The sequence below is a fragment of the Tupaia chinensis genome, unplaced genomic scaffold, assembly GCF_000334495.1.
Source record: "Tupaia chinensis unplaced genomic scaffold, TupChi_1.0 Scaffold000644_1, whole genome shotgun sequence".
NCBI classification, from domain to species: Eukaryota; Metazoa; Chordata; class Mammalia; order Scandentia; family Tupaiidae; genus Tupaia; species Tupaia belangeri.
In genome coordinates, this window is record NW_006160165.1 from 3485456 (window position 1) to 3508247 (window position 22792).

The following is a 22792-nucleotide window of genomic DNA, read 5'->3' on the forward strand; positions in this document are numbered from 1 at the left end:
AGAGGAAGCCTGGAAAGTGCGCAGGGGAGAGGCGGGTTCAGACAGTGCCTGCTGAGAGCAGAATATAGCCATTGTTGTATCATTGTCTTCATTTTCACCTGCGGGAGTTATTTCCCCTTGGTAAATAGCTGCTTTGTCCAGGCCCCAGTGCTCACAACGGGATGTGTAAATGAAGAGCTACAAGACAGCATCGAGATTGTACTGGCGGGAAATTTCAGGTTAAAATACACGTTGAATCGAGGTATAAATAGGAGGCAAGCAGACCTAACCCTCTGTGCATGAACCTCCCAGGTCGGTGAAGTCAGACTGTGAGTGTTTAACTCTGAGTGATCTGTATTTGTACCAGTGAAATAGTCTACAGGAACATCCTTTTAAAATACTCTAAAATAATTTTAGATGCAGAGGAAAAACCTCAGAGATAGTACAGATTTCCAACATCCTCTCCACCAAGCTTCCTTTAAAGTCACCATGCCATCGTGGTATATTTCTCAAAGCTAATAAATTGGCAGAACAACCCTGCTATTAACTAAACTACAAAATTCATCAGATTTTTCCAATTTGTTTTCACTAAAGTTGTTTTTCTATTCCAAAGTAGTACATTACTTTCAGGAGCAATTATTTTGGCCAGGAAAACATAGAGAACAAAAACTATATATTTAGAACTTGTTTAAATTCACATACTTCAAAATACATTGGGCAGTGTATGTTGATTTATCCTAAAACAGATGCACATTGAACGCCTGCCATGGACAAGGTGTCATGTCCTATTTTTGGTAAAGAACAAGAGATAGATGTTTCTTCTTTTAAAGACTTCAGTCTAGTTGGGAAGAGAATGTATGCAAAGAGAAACAATGATCTATGCTTTGAAATAGAGTTCAAAGTGGAAGAGAGGCTTCAAAGGGGAACTGCTGGGAAGAGCAGATAAAGCTGTCCTGACCTCCAGCAGCTGAGAAGCGTCTCTCTATTCTGTTTGAAAGGCTGTTTTCCCCCTAGGAGTGGACTTGACCTCGCTGCGCCAAGTGAAGCTTCAGAGACCGATGAGCATGTTAGCAGATGTCACCCACTTCTTGGCATCTGGAGGAGACGTTGACAAGCAAAACGAGGAAGGCGTAACACTGGTGAGTTAATATCCTTGATTCAGACCTTGTTGGGATGGAGAATTTAAGTTGGTTCTAAAACACAGAATTGGATATAATTAAGCTTTGCGTATTTTTTTCTGATCATAAAAATAATGCATATTCATGGTAGATATTTTGGAAAAGAAGTATGCAAAGAAAAAAAATGCAAAATACTTATGGCATCACTGAGAGACAACCAATGTGCCTGTGTTGACATATTTTCTTCACGCTTTTCTTTTATCTATTTTTTTCTTACAAACTTAAGAATAACTTTATGCATTCATTTCATGAATACAATTTTTGAAATATATCATAAGAAAAATCTTTCATTTTAGTTTTAACAAAACAAAGTATGGGCTACCTTAGTGAATGAATTTCTAAATTGGAGCAAACTCCTGTCATTACTTTTGTATTACTATCCATCTCTGTTGCAATAAATTAGAAAAATATCAGTTGAATTGGGATAAACTTGGGCTAGCAGGCGGTGTAGTGATTAAGACACTGAATTCCCACATGACTGACCACAGCTGGACTTTGAGAGTAAGTGGATTGAAAATCACATTGTGTGTATATGTACAAGCATGAACAAAATTCCAAGAAGAGAATGGAGGAGAAAGGATTGCAGCATGGCCATCCTCCCTGGGAGGGAGATGTCTCTCTTTCTCTCTCTCTCTTTCTTGTGCATGCACACACCCTATGGCAAAAACCTTTAACAAAAATAAGGATAAATTTTAATGTAATCGTATGTAGTCACCAAAATAAGACTATTTTGTCTAATCAACCTATAAAATTTACCTTAACTGGCAATGCTTGAATTAACATTAATTATGAGAGGAACGAGTATGTTAAAATCCAGGTTATTGAGAGAAAGTAAACTAGAATAGGAGTAGAAGCTTGGTCTCATGGGAAATTCGATTCAATTTTTTCCAGAGAAAAACTATGGTGTAAGGTTGAACACAATAGATGAAGAAACTAATTTAACCAAATGGATACCAGTGTTGTCATCTGTAAAGTTTTCAGATGACAAGTTTTATTAAATGCAGATTAAATGCCTTGAGCTCTCTAGATGGAATTATTTTCCTAAATATTGGTGTTGGAAGACAAAATTTAGAAATCTATCATTTTAGGGCTGATTCCATGGTTTTGATGGTTAAGTGAACTGGATCCTACATGGTTGACTGCACAGTTCGAGTCCTGAACCTGGGGCTTGGAAAACACGCCAGGCACATGTACATGTGTTCCCCAAATCCCAAAGGATGAAGAAATGGAGAAAGGATTGCAGCATGACCATACCCCACTAAAGGGTGCTTTTTCCTTTTCTGTAGTTCTCTGTCTTTGTCTCTCTCTGATGAATGCAGGTGTGTGCCCTCTGGCAAAATTAAGTAAAACTGTCTTCTTATAATTTTATAGTTTTCTGAAGTTTATAAAATTTTTAAATGATGGTCTTCTAAATTTAGTCTTCCAAAATTAATTTTTATAAATTTCAGAATATTAAAAATGTAATTCATAAGAAAGAAAACTAAGCATGTTTTGAGTTTATTGAAAAATAACATATTTAATTGGCAATGCAACTTAATTAATTCACTGACTATTACTCATCACATGGTATGAACAAAACAGTAGTGAGTGAAACCACAAAAATCCTTTTCTCCTGGATTCATGTTTTGGGGAAAGATAAATGATATACACTAAAAATTAGCTGAACATTGGGGTCAGCAGGTAATGTGGTAGTTAAGGCTCTGGACTCCCACATGACCAATCGTGGTTTGAGTTCCTGATCTGGTGGTTTGCTTTCTCACTTTCCCTCTCTCTCTTTCTCTGGTGAGTGCATGTGCCCTATAGCAAATTAAAATAATAATAATAATAATAATAAATAAATAAAATTAATAATTCTTGGGACCAGCAGATGGCATAGTTATTATGTCTCTGGACTCCCACATGGTCAACCCCAGTTTGAATCCCTGACCCAGTGGCTTAAAACTCACACCAGATGCATGTGCGTACATGTCCAAGATCCCAGGAGGAGAACAGAGAAGGGATTGCAGCTTGGTCATCCCTCCTGCAGGGTGATTTCTCACTTTCTCTTTCACTGTTTCTGTCTCTCTCTTTCTCTGGTGACAACCTAAGGCAAAAATCTCAAATAAATAATTACTTTTTAAAAATTAGCTAAACATATCGTATACTAATAATGGTAACTATAAGGAGAAAATTACAAAATAAGACAGGGATCTGCTGGGTGTATGTTTTCCATTTTGGACAGGTGGACAGTGAGATCTCAGTAACAAAGCTAGTTTTGAGTAATGACTTGAAAGAAGTAAACAGGAGAAATTGTCGTGGGACGACACCATACAGAGCTTTAGGGGTCACATGAGGACTATGGCTATTATCTGAGGGGGACAACACAGAGAGTTCTGAAGAGGGAAGGGACACGTTCTACTTGGGTTTGAAAAGATCTCTCCCTGTTGTGAGAACAGACTGTGAGAGGGCAGGGTGTGGGTGGAATTCACCTGAGCTTTTCTAGTAACCTAGGCAGCCTGCATTGTGGCTCAGACAATGGCAGTGGTGGCTGAGGTGGGTAGAAGTCGTTGAATTCTGGCTAGATTCATGATGACCCTTTGGGACTTCCTGATACATGTAAGGTGTGAGATAAAGAGAAGACTTCAGAAGGACGCCAGCGTGTTTGGCTTGATCAAGTGTTGTGTGATAGAGTTGACTTGAAATGACATCACATGGGTATCATAATAGATGTTGAGTTGTGGGTTGGATATTGGAATCTGGAATCCAGTACACACCTGGACCTGAGAAAAAAACTTTGATAACATATAAATGAAATCGCCAGCCTTGTTACTGGAGGAATCACCAATTTAATAGAAAAGGGAGGAGGATTGGGGACTAAACCTTGGCAATGAGAGAAGAGGAGGTTCCAGAAAGGAGATGTAAAGGAACAAGTACTGAGGAGGAAGCTGAGAGGGTGAGGTTTCCTTGGAGCCACACGGAGAAAGTGTGATGAAACGGAGAGGATGGAGGCTCTCAGATACTGCTGGAGGGTCAAGTACTTGGGGACTGCAGATTGGCTCTTGGACTTGGGAACTTGCAGGTTCTTGGTTTTCTCTTGGAGAGCAGTGTCAATGGATGTTTGGGGTCAAAAATCAGGTTAGAGTGCAGTATTTAAGGAATAGTTTGTTTACTGCATGCAATGAGTTAATGGCGAACACATGATAGAAATGCTTTAGAGCCTTTTGTTTTTCTTTGTATGGTAGAAGATATTACAACTGCACTTTAAAAAAAAAAAAATCACTGCCTAAGGTCTAGCAGGTGGTGTGGTGGTTAAGGTGCTGGATTCCCACGTGGCCTACCATAGTTCAAGTCCTGGACTCAATGGCTTATACGTATGCATGCCCAAAATCCCAAGAAGAGAATGGAGAAGGAACTGTGGCATGGCCATTTATGCTGTGGGAGTGATTTCTCACTTTCTCTTTCTCTTTTTTCTCTCTCTTATCCCCCTGTCTCTCTGCTGGGGAACGCATGCACCCTGTAGCAAAAACCTAAAAAACAAACAAAAAACACTGCTAAATAAAAATAGCTACACACTTTAATCTCTGCTAAGCACTGAACATACACATTTGAGTACTGACACTATTGAAAGGATCAATACAGGGACCAGCAGATGGCATAATGGTTATTAGCTGGACTCCCATTTAGTTGACCACAGTTCGGGTCCTGGTCATGGTGGCTTGAAACTAACGCTTGGTGTTTGTGCACGTGTGCCTAAAATCCCAAGAGGAGAATAAAAGAAAAGGGACTGAGGCATGGCCATCCCCCCTGAGAGGTTGTTTCTTGCTTTCTGTCTCTCTGACTCTCTCTGTCCTTTTGGTGAGAGCATGCACCTATAGCAAAAATATCTCTCAAAAACAAACAAACAAAAAAAGAAGAATCAATAAGAACAATACATTACTATTATCTTCAACTACCTTCAATTTTGACATTCCTTGTGACTATTTTTTTTTTTTGAACAGAGAGCACAAATGTTGCTGATAATTAATTGTTTCTCAGTAACTAAATCTTGTGGTAATCCTTTCTGAACTTTTAACACAAACGTGACAGTGAATGGAAGGCCAGGACACCATCTCCCTATTCACGGCATTTCACAAATGGTGGTGTAGACCCCTAAGTCTGAATCAGTTAGTCTGTTTATGCTAATGACTATCATTTCTTGGCGTGTTCTTTCTGTAAGGTGCACTGTGCTTTTCTGTAGTGGTGGAAAAGAGATTAGAAGACACTTGTTCACAGATCAGTTTTCATATGATGAGTTGTCTTGTCACCTGTGGTTAAAATGAAAAATAATTTCTCACACTGTTAAATTGTTTAGAGCAAAAGAGATGAAACTGCTAACAAAGGGCTTCATGAAAATAAACTTCTAGTAAGCTGGTTTATGCTTTCTTTTCCCTTATTTTAGAATGTGCAGTAAAATAACTAAATGGAATATAGTTCTTTATAAAAATCTCTTTTACAATTTCTAAGATATGGAATCAACCCAAATGCCCAAGAGCAGATAAATGTATTGAGATAGCGTGAAACATACACACCATGGAATACTACTCAGCTATAAAAAGCAATGAGACCTTGGCATTTGATAGGAAGTTGATGAATACGCAAGATTTAACATTAAGTGAAGCAAGCGAGACTATGAAAGAGAAGCAGTGTACTTCCCACTTAATATACACCAAACGTCTGCACTCTATGGCAGGGATAAGGAAAGCAACTGTGGGTACTGGAGACATTGAGAGGAGGGTGGGAAATGGGGGATGTAGAGAAACAAACGGTAGGAGACCCACCACACACATACACACACACACATGAGCACGTGTGTGTGCATGCACACACACACACAAATGGTTTAATTTATGAAATACACTGTGATTCTAATTTTGTAAAATAAATGGCTTAGTTAAATAAATATAAATCACTAGAACGTGGAAACCAATTGTCAGGAAAGTACAATGCTCAATATTTTTAAAAATGTTTCACACTTTATACATGTTTTAAACTAAAAAAAAAATTCCATACTAATTTATAGTTAGAAAAATATCTCTGGATTTTTATTAGTTAAGGACCGGGAGCATGCCAATGCTCAGCTTCCATGAATTTCTACTTTGTGGTGTTAAGCCCTAATCAGAGCAGTTGGTTCATCTGAGAACCAACTTGTAAGACATATAATAATTGGTACTTTTTTCTATTTTATTACTGTTCTATTAGGGGTATGTTCTGAAATATGAGGACTGTCATTTATTTGGGAAAATAAGCTGAAAATATCTATCTTAAATAAGATCAACAGCTGATAGTATATTTTAGACATGCAAGTTGCCATTAAAGGGACAAGCTGACCACTGCAGGGTGTTTGGGTGACACAGATTCGGTCTTCTGGGCTTCCACCTCGGCCAGTGCAAGATTATTCCCCTGTGAGATCACCAGCGAGGTGTTCGAAGGCTCAAGGACCGTGTGCCCTGACTTCATTCAGGTCCTGTCAGGCTAGACGGGCCAGGGGAGGTAGGGTTGGAGGGGTTCCTGGAGAGTGGCTTCAGACCCCCTGGAGAGGAGTCTCAGACTGTCATGTGCTTTGGTGTCTGAAGAGTGTCAGCGCCTGGTGATGGTTCTGTAAAGTATGCCAGGAGGTGACAGCTGCATCTGACAACCAGGCTGTGCTAGCCGGGGAGTGTGCACGTGATGCAGTGGTAAGTGTGTACATGTGGGGCAACTTCCTGAGGCTGGACCTGTGCAAAATTAGCGTGTGGGGGACCAGAGGTGTACAGGAAGGAGAATTTCACAGTAAGACAAGTAAGCAGTGGGAATTCTGTGCGATGTCTTGAGAGCATTGATTCCATGATGTCACCCAGGTGTCCACTCTCCCCTCTACTCAGGCCTGAGTCTAGGCTGGGCAGCAGAATGTGGCCTTGGGTCTCAGTGCCAGTAATGGAAATTCTCTTACACACGGGTTTTGCATCAGCACAGTCAGGGTAACGACCGCCTCGCTGGTGGTCAAGATTAGACGAGTGTCTGTAACTGTCAGACGCCGTCCCTGAGGGACCACCCCAACGCCATGTCGTGCACTGTGACTGGGCTGGCAAGTTACACGGGATCTGGGTTTCCTGGCTGGGTTTCCTGCTGCTTCTGCCCAGACTGGAGACTCCCTCAACAGTTCTCATAACCCTGCCAGGCAGCCGGGCAGGAGTTTTGCAAGCCCCCATGGTGATTTGGGTGCCCAATAGCTTCCGGCCATAGCAGGAAGAGTAGGAGATCCATTTCAGAATAAAGGCTGGCTTAGCTGGTTTTGTTTGTTTTGTTTTTAACTCTATCATGTGCTCAGTGATAACAAAGTCCCCCTGCCCCAGCAGTTCAGGGACCTGCCTTGAGTTCAGATGGCAGTTATCAGCAGAATCAAAATAAAGACTTTTTGCTCCTGACATTTTATTATGATAAGTTTTTAAAGTTGTTTTAACTTTTATGTAAAGTGGAAGTATTAATTTAGAGTTCTTTATGTAGTTTTGTTTTTGTCTTGAGATTAGCTAGAATTAAATTTGCAAGTCTCCGTAGATGTCGCTGGTAATCAGTGTTTTTTAGATTTTAGATGGTGTTTCTGTTTAGATAGCTTTATTTCTTTCTGTTTTTGTTTTTACAGAGAGCACATGTGCTCACCAGGTAGAGAGAGAGAGAGAGGAAAAAAAAATCCCCTAGTGGAGCATAGTCACCTTTCCTCCATTTTTCCCTCCCAGTTTGTTTTTCAAGCCTCTGAGGCGAGGATTCGAACCATGATCAGCCATATGAGGTCCTGCTTCCAGTGCATGGGCCTTAACCATTGCCCTCCAGGGCTGGCGGTAGATAGCTTTTCTAGTGGTAGACCAGAACTGCCTTCCTTCCACGTCTCAGCTGTGCATATGACTAGCCAGGGGTTGGACCAAATTCTAGATGGTAGAACCCAATTTTTGCTGCATGTAAATGAAACCCCTCCCACAGGGGCTGAGCCATGCGCTGAGCATGGCATAATTCATATCAGTTGCTAATTAACTGGTTCTTAATTCAGTTTTATAAATTTTTTTTTTACTAAACATAAAAATCTTCTGAAATCCAGATATTATTGCATATAGTAGAGGAACCTGCAAATCACTTATTGACTATTCAAATAATGTAGAATAAATTTAGATGCAGGTAAAAGATTAGTCCTCCAAGAGAGCAAGTTTATAAATGTTGTTTTCTAAAATGCCTGTGGGTATATCATTCTTAGGGCTGCTTGTTAGAGTACAAATGAGGTGAATTCTGTATATAAAAAAATGTGAGAAGACTTGGTCTTGATGTGAAACTTGGTCTCAATGGTTATGCCTTAAGTTAGATGAATATATTTGTTGCTTTAATGTAGTTAAAAGTAAAAGAAACATGGGAACCAGCTGTTACGTAATGGCTGTCACTGGACTCCCACGTAGTCGACCACGGTTCGCGTCCCGGACCCGGTGGCTTAAAACTCACGCCAGGCGCGTGTGCTTGCGTGCCCAAGATCCCGAAAGGAGAATGGAGGAGAAGGGATTGCGGCGTAACTATCCCCTCTCGGGGGTGATTTCTCGCTTTCTGCCTCTCTGTCTCTCTCTGTCTGGCGAGCGCATGTGCCCTATAGCAAATACCTCTCCAAAAAAAAAAAAGTAAAAGAAATAAACAGGTAAGTATATACTGTAGACTGATACGTACAATGAAGTCCAACAGAGAAACATAAATGCTTCTGATAAATTTTACCAGAATTTATACAAGAAATAAGGCTTTTTGACTTTGGTACTGTTTTATTTTTGTAATGAAAACAGAAAGGAAGAGAGCTACAGAAGCCCACGCTGCCAAGCTCAGAGTGGTATTGAATTTATTTTATTCCTTATTGTGATTTCTGACTTACATATAATCATTGTACATCTTTGTGGAGTCCAGGAAGGTTTTCAAAGCACGCACACAGTGTGTGATCATCAGATCCAGGACATGGACATCCTCGTCTTTACCACTGAACACGACGTTGTGCTGTGCACGTCTGACTGGTCCCCGTGTCAGTGTGGAGGGGAGCGCGTGCCAGGCGGGCGGGGCCTCTCCTGCCCTGCTGTGGTATGCCGTTCCATGACTGAGGCCACTTGCTCCCAGGCGTTGTTGGGTCAGCAAACCACTTTCTCCTGAACTCGCCATGCCCCCTCCCCCGAGTGTAGACTCTGGTATTGGTCATTATACTCTCACTCCTGGGTATTTACCGAAAGGATGGGAAATCGCTCTGTCAGAGATTCTGCCACTTCTAAGTTACTGTTTCCTTTTACTGATAGTTTCTCCTTAATTAATATGTTTATGAAATAAATCATGTAGTTCCTTAGAAACTGCATTTAAATGGGATGTGATGATAGTTTACATAGAAATAAAGGCTGCTACTTTGGAAACAGGAATTCCCCCTTCTGAAAATTATGATAAAAATGTTCAAACTCTGATATTCTCATTATAGTTCCTAAATTGCAGTTCCTAAGATCTCTCTTTTTTCTTTCTTTTTTTTTTTTAAGTTTTACCAGAGGAAACATATGCTCATCAGAGAGAGAAAGACAGACAGAGAGCGAGTGTGAGAAGGCACCCCACAGGCAGTATTCATGCTGCAGTTTCTTCTCTATTCCTCCTTTCTTTGGGGATTTTGGGCATGCACGTGCACACGTCCCGCATGTTTCCCAAGCCACTGGGTCTGTGGCTTGAACTGCACAGTTGACCTTGTGCAATCCAGCCACCTCCATCACCACGCCGTGGGCTGCCGTGCTAGAACCTCATTTTTAAGCTACCTTTTCTTATTAAAAAACTAAAAATGGGAGAATGTGAAAATGATCACGACACAGCCATTTTAAAGCCTATCACGAACGATTCTTTCTCGTTTCCGCGCCTTTCACGTGAACATACGCACCACGGTGGTCACGTTCTTGTTTCTGCCGTACTCCTTTCTACAGCTCCAAGTACGGTGGCTGGCGTGTTCGAGATCGGCAATAGGCCTTTGACCCTTGGGCAGAAAGTGGTGCAAACTATTGAATTTTTGCATTTTGTATTTTAAAATATTCAGATTGTAGTAGAAAGGAGCATTGAGGGGTGGGGAATAGGAGCTCTATGAAAAAGTACATAATCACAGACAGAAGACAATAAATTATGAACTCCTAATCTTCCCTTCAAAGAATGAGAACATACCCCCTGGCACCCAAGTAGACAAATAACACGTGTGTTCTTTTGTTTTGTGGTCTCTGAGTCTTTGATCCATTGTTTTATTAGACAGCTCACTTCAAACCATGGCGTGAGCGGTGTTGACATCACCACTTCCTTTTCACATGAAGTAGTGAGCCATCTTCTCTCTGCAGTTGCACATGGCCTGTGCGAGTGGCTACAGGGAGGTGGCGGCCCTCCTCCTGGAGCACGGCGCGGACGCCAGCATCGCGGACGACCGGTACTGGACACCCCTCCACTTGGCAGCCAAGTACGGCCAGGTAAAGGGGTCTATGCGTTACTTTTTAAAATCGTTTCATAATCAATGAAAAAACTACGTGTGTAACTTTGATTTTATTTAATTGTGTAGTTGACTTTTAATAGCATCTTCTTGCAAAACAAATATTTTTATGGATGAAGGAAAATACTTACTTTTTCAAGGGCATGTAATATATATTTCTATGACTCTGTATATTACAGTCCTGATCACTGGAGAAATAATCAAAACCAAAAAACATTCTTTATAAAATGGAGTCAGTATTGTAACCTTAATACTAGTTAGTCCTTATAAGCTTAATTTATTCTTGGTGAGTTGGATGTTTTTAAGAATTTATCAGTTTATAGTTTTGTAAGTCTATAATAAGTCAGTCAGTAGATGGAAAGCAAATTTATGTCTTATGATTTACTTTTCTCTATAAATTATGTTTCCTGTTTTCTGTGGTAGAGTGAGAGAGAGGAAGAAAGAGAAAGAGAGGGGTCCTTATATTTTCTATGACCAGGTCTCACCATAGTGACCGTCCTTCCCTAGGTCACAGGTACACACCATCACACCTGGCCTATCTAGGCTGGTCCATGTGACACAGTCCCTCACAGGGCACCCTTCGGCTTGTACCACTGCTGTTAGGCCAGTAAGCTATATCTCACTTAATGAATGGAGGGTGAAGGGAAAATCTCTCTAAATCTTTGTTTTTAGATGTTTTTCCTTTAGAGTGCATGTTCTCATGGGGGGAGGTGGAGAGAGAAGGAAAGTGAGAAACTACCACCCCCAGGGGAATAGCCACACCACAATCCACTCTCCGTTCTACTCCTGGGATCTTGGGCATGTACCCATGCACCCATGAGTTTTAAACCACCAGAACTGGGACTCAAACTGGGGTCAGCCATCTGGGAGTCCAGTAATGTAACCATCACACCATCTGCTTGCCCCCTCTAAGGTGATTTTTGACTGTTTCTAGGATATCTTGAGTTACTATAGCACAGACCAGTTTTCCACTAGGCATCATTGTATCATGAAAAAGAAACATATTCTGAATTTTACATGATTTATATGAGCCAGTGTCACAGACCAGTGTTCATAATAATTCATACCAAAATCTAATTCTAGAAATACAAATAACATTTTGTATTAGAGAAAGCCTTAATGTAAAACAAACATGCAAATAAAAACTCAGTTTTTTTAATACACGGAGGTTTAAGCTGAACGTATTGAATTAGAAAAATTAGTTTGGGGTAACACTCATATCCAGTAAGTTTATACTAACTTAGACCTCTTAGATACTAACCAACATGTACATATTTACTCTCAAAGGTGGATAGTACAAGGGCTGAAAGAATTGAAAGCATTTATATTTTAAGGAATTTAGAAAACACATATATTTGGGGAAGGTCTTTCAAACTAACAAGAATATTGTTTGTTTTAGCATTTCCTGTAAATAAGATTTAGTTATTCTACACATATATTTAACAGACTAGTAAATACCCTCACCCTGGGCTTCCGGCAAGTCTCCTTGTTTGTCATGGGTCTGCTCTAGCTTTCTGTTTCCCTGTTTAGCCTCATTGGATTGTGCACTTTCAGGAATTGCCCGTTTCTTCTGGGTTTCCAGCCTGTCCACGATGCCCTCGCGTGGCCCTCTGCATTTCTGAGGTGTCTGTCGTAGTGTCTCCTTCCAAAGCGTTCCCAGAGGTGCTATTTCTGGGCTTGACTGCTGTGATGAGTGTGGAGGAGTAGGAAGACAAGTTTAAGTAGGTGTTTTAAAACAGCTGCGTCAGCTTCTGAAATACTCCTCAAAGCCTTATGAAGCTTGGTAAAGAAGAACGAATCATGGGAACCAGCAGTTAGCGTAATGGCTATGTCGCTGGACTCCCACGTAGTCGACCACAGTTCGCGTCCCGGACCCGGTGGCTTAAAACTCACACCGGGCACGTGTGCGTGCGTGCCCAAGATCCCAAGAGGAGAATGGAGGAGAAGGGATTGCGGCGTGACCATCCCCCCTGGGGAGTGATTTCTCGCTTTCTGTCTCTATGTCTCTCTCTGTCTGTCTAGCGAGCACACGCGCCCTATAGTGAAAATCTTCCCCCCCCCAAAAAAAAAAAAGAAGAACGAATCATGTATATGATCTTCACCCCAGACTCACCTGGGAGGTGGAGACGACGCGAACACGCACTAACACAAACTGGTTTGTGAAGGGTCTGTTGCGATCTCTGGTTCTCCATATTGAGCTTGCCAGGGTTTTCCGACTCACATTTGAAACAACATCTACGTGGGTTCTTCTGTCCACTTTCTGGAAGTATGAGGATAAAGGCAGAAAGAGAGTTCATCAGAAATCGTATCTATCAGCAGTCAGATGACATTACTGACCCTTTTCTTAGAACTGCAAGGACAGAGAAAGCACACTACTGTGTCAGAGGCCGCGGTTCTTCCATAAAGCTGGGCACTGGCCTTGCAGAGGGCCACGTGAAAGCCAGCTCTGCAGATATGTCCATCTCTGCCAGGAAATCATATTTTCCTATGTCTGTAGTAAAGCTGTATTACACGAGAAGTGCTAAAAAACAAGATCTGAGTGGTATAAAATTTGCGTCATGGGGAGAGGCATATTTTATATAACCTTGGCAAAAAACTTAGTAATAATGATGAGTATTAAATAATATTAAATAATATACCAAGTCATCCATGCTATTATACTATAATTTTTCAATTAGTTAAAATTGAAAATTTATTAAATTAATTTTTCAATTAGTTAAAATTGAAAAATTAATTTAATACTAATGTTAAATATTAATATTAAATAATATAGCCGGTTGTCTATAGTATAATTATACTATTATAAAATAATACAGGAGGTTGTCTATATGCTGAAAAATCTGCAATCATTTGAGTGGTGAAAGTAGTTTTTCTTAAATGTTAATTTACACAGTTACATATAACAATACAAATAGTAGTGATTAACATCTATGCCACCCTTCAGTGATATAAGGACCATGAGATAACTGAATTGTTACTTCCTTAAAAAATTGCTAGAGGGACCAGCAGATGGCATAATGGTTATATCGCTGGACTCCTATGTAGTCAACCATGGTTCAAGTCCCGGTGGTTTAAACTTACCCTGGGTGCATGTGCATGTGTGCCCAAGATCCCAAGAGGAGAATGGAGGAGAAGGGGTTACAGCGTAGCCATCCCCCCTGGGGGTGATTTCTCGCTTTCTCTCTCTCTGTCACTCTCTATCTTTCTGGTGAGCGCACATGCCTGTAGCAAAAACCTCTGGGGGGGGGGGGAAAGAATTGCTAGAGATACCCGCCCCCCAGAGCCATAAGGGAGGAATCAGGGTGCCATCAGCACCGTCACCCACTGTCACCTATCAGAGTCCCCACATTTCCCAAACTTGTTTTTTTTTTAAATCTGGGCTTTCAACCTAGAGAAACATGGTAAAAAAATTACATGGGAACTATAATACAGAAGCTACATTTTCTCTGCAACACACGAAGTTATCTAGATTGATATTTTCATTGCTCTTGGGTTGTCGGAGGTCAAGATGTATTTGTCTGTGTTTTTCCATACAAAAATGTGCCATGACTTTTCCTGTGTCCTAGTACTTGCTGCTCAGTATCCCAGCTGCACTTGCAGCCCTTCATCAGAAGTGAACTGAACACTGTCCAATTGCTCCGCTGTTATTAATTGATACATAAAATTGTATATATTTATGGTATGGGCCACACTGTGTTTTTTTGATACATGAATACAAGGAGTAGTAATCAAATCAGGGTTAACTAGCATGTCTGTCACCTCCGAATTTATGGTTCCTTTGTGTTGGGAACATTTAAAATCCTCTCTTCTAGTCATCTGGAAGAGTGTAATGGTCTCCTGTTACTGCAGCCAGACTACGTGCTGTGGAAACCTGGCACTGTATTCCCGTCTGTTCTCCTACAGCTCATCAACCACTCCCTATACCCACTCCGTCCCCCTTCCCCGGCGGTGGTAACCATGGCTACTCTATTCTTTTCTGAGATCAAATTTTTCAGCTTCCCTGCCTGGCTCATTTTCCTTCAGAAAATGTCTCCCAGGCTCATCCATGTTGTCACAAATACAGAATTTCATCCTTTTTTATGACTGTATAGGATTCCACCGTGCTGCCAAGCGTTCAATATAATTAAGTATGCGTGTTATTAATGTCTGTGAGATTCCCTGTGTGCTGTCCTCACATGGGCACACCCGTGTTTCGTTCTGTTCAATGAGTGAGCAGGTCAGCTTTGTGCTAGGACCCTGGCCTGCCCACTGGCCCAGCAAGGGCCCAGCTCTGAGTTCCAGCCCAACTGCTTGCTGGCCAAGAGAACCCAATGCCTCTGTAATCCTTCCCCAGAGCCCAGCCCCGGGGCTGGGCTCCACAAGAACCACCTGCCACTGTGAAAAGGGAGGGTGGTGGGGGCTTACAGAGCTCAGGGGCTTCTCGGAGAATAACAAGGCAAAGCCTTGTGTGTGCCCGACATCATGAACACCCTTCCTGGCCCTTGACCCACCGCTAGGTTTGACAGATTCCAAACAGCAGTCTCCAGAATGGCCATTTCAGTGTGTGTGGAGAATTTATAGTAATACTCCTCCCCCCCTTTTTTTCTGCTTTCCTAGAAAGTAATATACCGTGCACTCAAAATTTCTAAATTGTAGTGTCTGAGGGTCACGCGTGTCTTTCTGTCTTGCTCCATGTAACCTACTCTGACGGGGTCTTTACTAAAAGTTTGAGCTCTAGAAAGGCGGATCCCTGACCTGCATTGCCCAGCGAGCCTCCCTGTGTCCAGCAGAGGCTGAGTGAACATTCCAAGCCCGTCAGTCGAGAACTCAAAGCAAAACTGCACACACTGAGGGTGGAGAAAAGGCTTTTCGGTTAGAACTTCTAACAAACAAACTTAATGATTTTCCTGTGACTGAGACAGAAAAAACAACTAAGAGATTTATGATAATAGCAGGTTTTGAATATATTATATCTCAATTACTTTGTCAAGAAAAATACTATATGACATCTAGAATTTTTAAAAAAATTATTCACCCACAGAAATACCATTTAATATGCATCTTAAAAGTGATATTTTAGAAACATTTTTATTTGCATATCAATTTATATGCATGGAGATTTATAACTCTTCCTGAAGATATTTACTGTAAATAAATGTACCTCTGTTTAGGGGAGATACTTTAGAGAGATGAAGGGCATTTTTTAGAAACACTGACAATAATTTTACTTTCTCATAAATATTCTACAAATATAAATACCTTTGTGTAGATGGTAGCTAATAAGCTGTAAAATATTTATTATGCATATTTATTCTGGGATGTACATATTTTAAAACTTCCCTGTACAAATTTATCTTTTCTAGTGGAAGAGAGAGGCTAGTTTTTCTAAAATTGCAAACGGAATGAATTTTTTCAATTTTTGTTCGTGTATTAGATTTTTGTCCTAGTGTGCACGTGCTCACCAGACGGAGAGGGAGAGACGGTGAGAGGGAGGATGCGAAGCCAGCCCCCAAGCAGGGGAGCCATGCTGCCATCTCTTCTCCATTCTTCTCCTGGGATTGTGATCATGAATGCATATGTGCCTGGCATGTTCTTCAAGCCGCCAGGTCCAGGCCTTGAACTGCAATCGTTCCCCTTTGGGATCTAGCCACCTTAACCACCATGCCATCTGACTGGCCCTGAGTAAGTTATTTTAGCAGTGTTTCTGTTTGTTTGTTTTTACGATTCTTTTGTGAATTGCATGTAAAATATTAGGTTGTTGGAAAAGTCAGGATGTCTTTCTCTAGGTTTTTCTATGCAAAAATGTGTCATGACTTTTCCAACAACCCAATAATATTTTATTTTATGTCTGTTTACTATTTTTAGTGTTTATAATAGAATCAGTAATACTACCCCATGAGACAAAAAAAATACTTATACAAATGCAAAACTGAAAATATTCTTCTTTACCTGACACAACTTATACATCTGGTGTAAGAGTTCAAGTGCATTTTTGTCTAAGCTCATAGAGCTGAGTTGTTTTTTCTTTGCATTGGAAGAAAAAACAAACTCTGTTTTCCTGATCCTGCTCTGAGCTGTGGTGTCCAGAGATGCGGTGCTCCGTCTGAGTCCCCTTCTCCTCTTTGCATTTGTTCTTTAAGGACACCCCCTCCGTAGATGCTCCTGGCTTCCAGAGGTTCCTCCCAGTTTCTCTCCCACGTAGGCCACTCCCAAAGCTCGCGTTCTGTCAACCTGTCCTCAAACAACTTGTGTAAAATGGAAAGTGTCTTCTTTTCCCCGTCCCTGATCTGTTGCCCCCTCTAAGTTTCCTCATTTACTCACCACAAAACCAGCCTTTTCCACTTTCCTACCTCTTCTTCCTCTCCCATTCCTACTAATCCACTGGACCTGCAAACTGCTGCTCAGTGGATGGCTTTGAGCTTTGGGGCTGCAGTTGCTCTCCGTTCATGTGAGCATCCTCACTGCTTCAACTCTGGTCCAGGGCCTCAGCATCCCTCCCTCCTGGTCGGCCCATCAGCCTTTCAGCAGGTGTCTCCGCCCTGCCCCACTCTGTTCTCAACAATGAGCACAGTGATCTTTGACATGCAGACATACATTATTCCAACAAATCAACCCCATTGCCGTTGAAATAAAATACTCATTTCACAGCCCCAGTTAGAACTCGCCACGTGCCTGGGCCCCTGCAGGTCTCCAGCTTCGTTTTTCTGCTTTCCTGCACCATGTTTGAGGGTACAGACATGCTGAATTTCTTTTGGTTTCTGGAGTAGGCCCCACATATATATCCTCGCCCTGCTCTTTGCTCCTCCTGACATTGCTAGTTCTTACTTGCTCTATAGGGCCGCTCTGAAAAGTCACTTCACCTCACCGGCTGCATTCCCCCCTCCCTAGACGGTGTGAGCCGGTGCCCCTCTGGTGCCCTGCACAGCACCCTGTTTGTCCTGTACCCCAGCCTGTCAGCTTGCTGTACCTGGTTGCTCATTGACTGCATTTGCTCCCTAGTCTGTGAGAACTGAATGAAGCCACATGTTGTTTGGTTTATGGCTCTGTCATGGCACCTGGGCAGAGCAGGGCCCAATGAGGAGCAGTTATTATTTACTGATGAGACAACCAATGACGCTCCTAGTTTAGCTGATGCTTGCTTTTATCAAGGGTCACTGAATGAATGGATGGCAAGGGAGTCACCCCTGAGACCAGGGCTTAGGGCAGTCTTCATGGAGAGTCCCAGAAGTAACCTGGACACATGCACAACATTGGGTTGGGCTGGAGAGAGAGTCTTGGGATAGACTACTCAAAGAAATCAGGCACCATGGGAGGAAGTTCAGATGAGGGAGAACTACTATTCTGTGGTAGGGAGGTGTCCCTCAGAATTCATGTTAGAAATTTAATCTCCAGTGCAAAGGGATTAGGAAGTGTGGATTAAGGGGAGATGTGGAGGTTTGGATTAATGTCACTGTTTATTTTCTGGAATGGATTAGAATCATGTTTTTAATGAGAAATCATAACTGAACTATAAATAAGCAATGATGATTAGACATGCATGTGTTTATTTATTTGTTATTGTTCTCACTGTGTCATGATCCTCCTGCTTCAGCCTCTGAGTAGCTGGGATTGCAGGCATTTTCCACTGTGCCCAGGTTTGCAGAGTGAGCCAGGAATTGAACCCAGGCCTCCTATGTGTCCTCAGCCTTCTGGTCAGCAGTGTCCAGTGTGCACTACTTCAGCTGGGCCTACACGATTTTGTATCTTAGATACGAAACCATCTCATGGTTCTCAGAATCAGAGACGGCAGCTCATCACAATGCAGCGTGCACCAGTGAGTGTAGGTGCAGAGAATTCAAGTGGAACACAGATTCTGAATTCCGGAGGATCTTTCATATTGCATATTCGCTTATTAAATTAAATACATTTAAATTCCCTTATTCAATTAATTTGTGATTAAATTAAGGATCTTGAGCTGGGGAGATTTTTCTGGATTGGGGAGAGCAGATGGCATAGTGGTTATGTTGCTGGACTCCCACATAGTCAACTGCAGTTCTAGTCCCTGACCCAGTGGTTTAAAACCCATGCTGGGTGTGTGTGCATGCATGCCCAGGATCCTGAGAGAATGGAGAAGGAATTACGATGTGACTATCTCTCCTAGAGGGTGATTCTTGCTTTCTGTCTCTCTGTCTCTGTCTCTTCGACAAGCGCATATGCCTGATAGCAAATATCTCGCAAAGAAAATTTAAATAGAATAATCACTTTTAGTTTTTGAACCAGGAAAGAGCATGAGCCACTCACTGTTATTTTTAACTCCTTAAAGAGATACTTAAGCAACCATCAAGGAGTTAATTTTGCAATATCTGCACAAACTGAAATGCTGCTCCCCAAATAATGAGAACAGTTTACCAGTAATTTGTATGACTTTTCATTTCGGCTTAAAAACATTTTCTATTACCCACTTAGTGTTTCCTTTCACACACATACATTCACACACAGTACACACATGAGTACACATGTGCGTGCATGAGCGTGCACACGTGTGCACACACACGCACACACGCTCACACTGTGAATATCCATCTCCTTGACTTGCGATAGCTTTGTGGATTATAAAGCTCTGCTAATAGTGCAGATGAGTTCTCTGTGGGTGGGCTGCACACTCCACCTATTCGCATTTGAAGGCATTTACCTAAAGATCTTCTGTGAGGTTAAAAGGGGCGTTGGAGAGTAGAGTAACTGAAATTAGCTCTGTGCTGCTCGTTCAGCTCCGTGACCTGTCTCACAGACTTCTGATTGAGAGCACATGCAGATACTGACGATGAAAAGAAGGGATTCCCCAGGAGGGAGCGCTTCCCTGTTCCACGCCCGAATGCTTGCTTTTACCAGCCTGAAATAAAATGGAATTACTGTTTCTATTAAAGGCTATCCTGTAAGAAATATTTCACTTTTATTACTTAAATATTTTCTTCAGTTGAAATTGGGGAGAGAGGTGGCTTGTTGACAGATTGTGTGAGTTTCTCTCTGGAGTTCAGTAAGGAGCGATTTGAATTAGAAATGTAACATTATTAGACTCACTGACACTCTGATACTTTCATAGAGATATAATTGCTTTTAGGTTTACTGTTATTCTTTTAAATTTGTAAAAGTGAAAACCAAAAGAAACAAAGGAAACAAGGTGATTTGATCCAATTTTTGGCTTCCTTTGTTTTACCTTACTGTTTTTCTGCCTTTCCTTTCCCCTGTCTCCTCTCCCTACCTCACTCCCATCCTCCACTTTTGTTTTCCTTCTTTCTTCCCTTCCTTTTTTTCCCCTTCCTTCCTCTTCCCTCCCTTCTTTCCTCTCTTCCTTCCTTCCTTTGGTCTGTCCTTCCTCTTTTCCCCGGAACTTAAATACAAATCTCTAGTACCTGACCAGGGAACTTACTATGTATATTTTGTCTTTCAAATTTCCAGAGAAATTCTTTTTCTCTAGTAAACGAGGTATAAAATTTCTACACTGAATACTACAGAACTTTTCAGGGAGTGATGAAAGACCTAAGTGATGAGTAGAACTGAGCCTTCCTCATGGGCTGGGACACTGGACATCATTCAGATGTCTGGGAAAGCAGAACCTAGCCCCAAAGATGCCTGTGTTCTAATCCCTGGAACCTGTCAATGTGTCCCCTTATAAAGCTAAGGAATTTCGTAATTTTAATCACATTAAGGAGTTTGAGTTGGAGATTTTCCTGGGTTATCCAGGTGAAGCCAGGGGATCTTTCAAAGCAGAGACCGATTTCTGACTGACAGGAAGAGTAAGATGTGGCTGTGGAGAAGGGCTGGAGTGATGTAGTGTTGCTGGTTTGAAGATGGAGGATGGCAGCCATGAGCTAAGGAGTGCGGGCGACCTCTGTGAGCCAGGAAAAACAGCAACAGATTCTCCCTGAGAGCTGGAAGGGCACACTGCTCCCAACACTCCACCATTACCCAGTGAGCTTGTGACACACTTCTGACACACAGAATTGTAAGATAATACATTTTTATCATTTAAGCCACCAACTTTGTAGTAATTTTCTAAGGCAACCATATAAAACTAATGCAGTGTCTATTTCAAGCAATCCTAATCAAAGTTATGGTAGCTTTTCTTATAGACATTGGAAAATCTATTCTAAAATTGATAGGGAAATGTAAAGTATCTACAAGAGCCAAAATTATCTTGAAAAAGAATAAGAGAATTAGAGAATTTCCAAGAGTTAGTTTCAGTCTTTCACTTATAAGATTTCCAGATCTAGGGCAGCTACATTGGTGCAGCAGTTTGCAATTTTGAAACCATATGGGAAGTCCCAGGTTCGTGTACCAAGGTCTCCCTGTACTCACCAGGCATGCACATGTGCACGGGCCGGCTGGGGCTGGAGGTGGATTGTAGCATGAGGACCTTGTTGAGAGTCTCTCTCTCTCAGAAGAAATAGGTAAATAAGTAACAAAAAAATAATAATAATAAGACTTGCCATAAAGCTCCATTAATCAAGGTTCTTCAGTAATACAATAAATCAAGAGAACATAAATTAAGTCCACAAGTGGGCATATATATCTGGTCCATTGCAGAAGTCACAAAGCAATCCAGCAAGAAAAAAGTAGCCTTTTCACAAATGTTGCTGCAAAATCAGCAGTGCTGGATCAGCCACGCCTTTACATGCCATTGACAAAACTCACTTGAGGTGGACCCTAATTATCAAAGTTAAAATGATAAAGTTTTTAGAAGGGAAGATAGTGGGACTCAGCAGATGGTGTAATGGTTGCATTGCTGGACTCTTATGCAGTTGACCACGGTTCGAGTCCTGGACCTGGCAGCTTAAAACTCACTCCAGGTGCATGTGTGTGCATGCCTAAGATCCTGAGAGGAGAACAGAAGAGAAGGGATTGCAGCATGGCCATCCTCCCTGAGGGGCGATTTCTCTCTTGCGAGCACATGTGCCCTATAGCAATAATCTCTCTCTAAAAAAAAAAAAAGAAGGGGGAACCAGCAGTTAGCGTAATGGCTATGTCGCTGGACTCCCATGTAGTCGACCGCGGTTCGTGTCCCGGACCCGGTGGCTTAAAACTCACACCGGGCACGTGTGCGTGCGTGCCCAAGATCCCGGGAGGAGAATGGAGGAGAAGGGATTGCGGCGTGACCATCCCCCCTGGGGGGTGATTTCTCGCTTTCTGTCTCTATGTCTCTCTCTGTCTGGCGAGCGCACGCGCCCTATAGTGAAAAAAGAAAAAAAAAAAAAAAAAAAACCCTAACCCACCAAAAAAAAAAAAAAAAAGTTTAAAAAAAAAAGAAGGAAAAATAGTATGATGTTGTCATGAACATTGAGTAGCTAAGGACTTACTTGGAACTTAAAAACACTAATAAATACAGAAAAAAATCTACAACTGTTGTACTTAAATATAAAACAAATTGAACATTTCTTTGTTCATCAAAGGACTTTTTTTTAAAGATTAATCAGCAAGCCATAGAATGGGAGGAATAGATATAATATAAATATCTGAAAAATTTACCAAAACATGTAAAGTACCTATACAAATAAAAAATAAGATGCTAAACAGTCTAGTAACTAATGGACCACATTCTTGAATTGTCACACCACAAAAGGAAATGAAGAAATGGCCATGATGTACATAAAAAAAAGTGTTCAACGTCATTAGTCATCATGCGCATATAAATTAACCTGTAATAAGATACTACCTCACACCTGGTATCATTGCTAACATTGTTTTAAAATAACAATGCCCTGTGTTGGAGAGAATCTGATGCAAAATTTCTAGTAAAGATGTAAAATGATAAAACTGCTTTGAAAATCTCTTACAGTTTCTTATGAAATTAAATACAAACTTAAGAAATCACCCAGGATTCCACACCCAGGATTTTCAGAAGAGCAATGAACACCTATTTTAATTAAAACAACAATGTTCATAATAACTTTATTCAGAACCTAAAGAGCTGAAAGCTGAAATAGTTTAACTTTCAATAAAGAAAAAGATGGACACATTGTAGTATATTTATGCAGTGCACAGGAACTCCACAATAAAGAGCAAAGCAGCACTATATGCAAACACATGGGTGGACCGCAAGAACAGTATGTGTATATACATGTCTTCTGCTTCTATGAAGTTCAGAAATAGGCAGAACAGTCTGGGGATATAAACACAG

The 22792-nt window shown here is 41.3% G+C and overlaps 1 protein-coding gene across 1 annotated transcript in view; it reads left to right on the forward strand.

The window, feature by feature from the left end:
• The window catches only part of MYO16 (myosin XVI), a 603762-nt gene that overhangs the window by 158326 nt on the left and 422644 nt on the right, over window positions 1–22792 (forward strand). Inside the window, 2 exon segments of the mRNA XM_027776197.1 lie at window positions 994–1118; window positions 10514–10639. Of these exon segments, the coding sequence (XP_027631998.1) occupies window positions 994–1118; window positions 10514–10639 (251 nt within the window).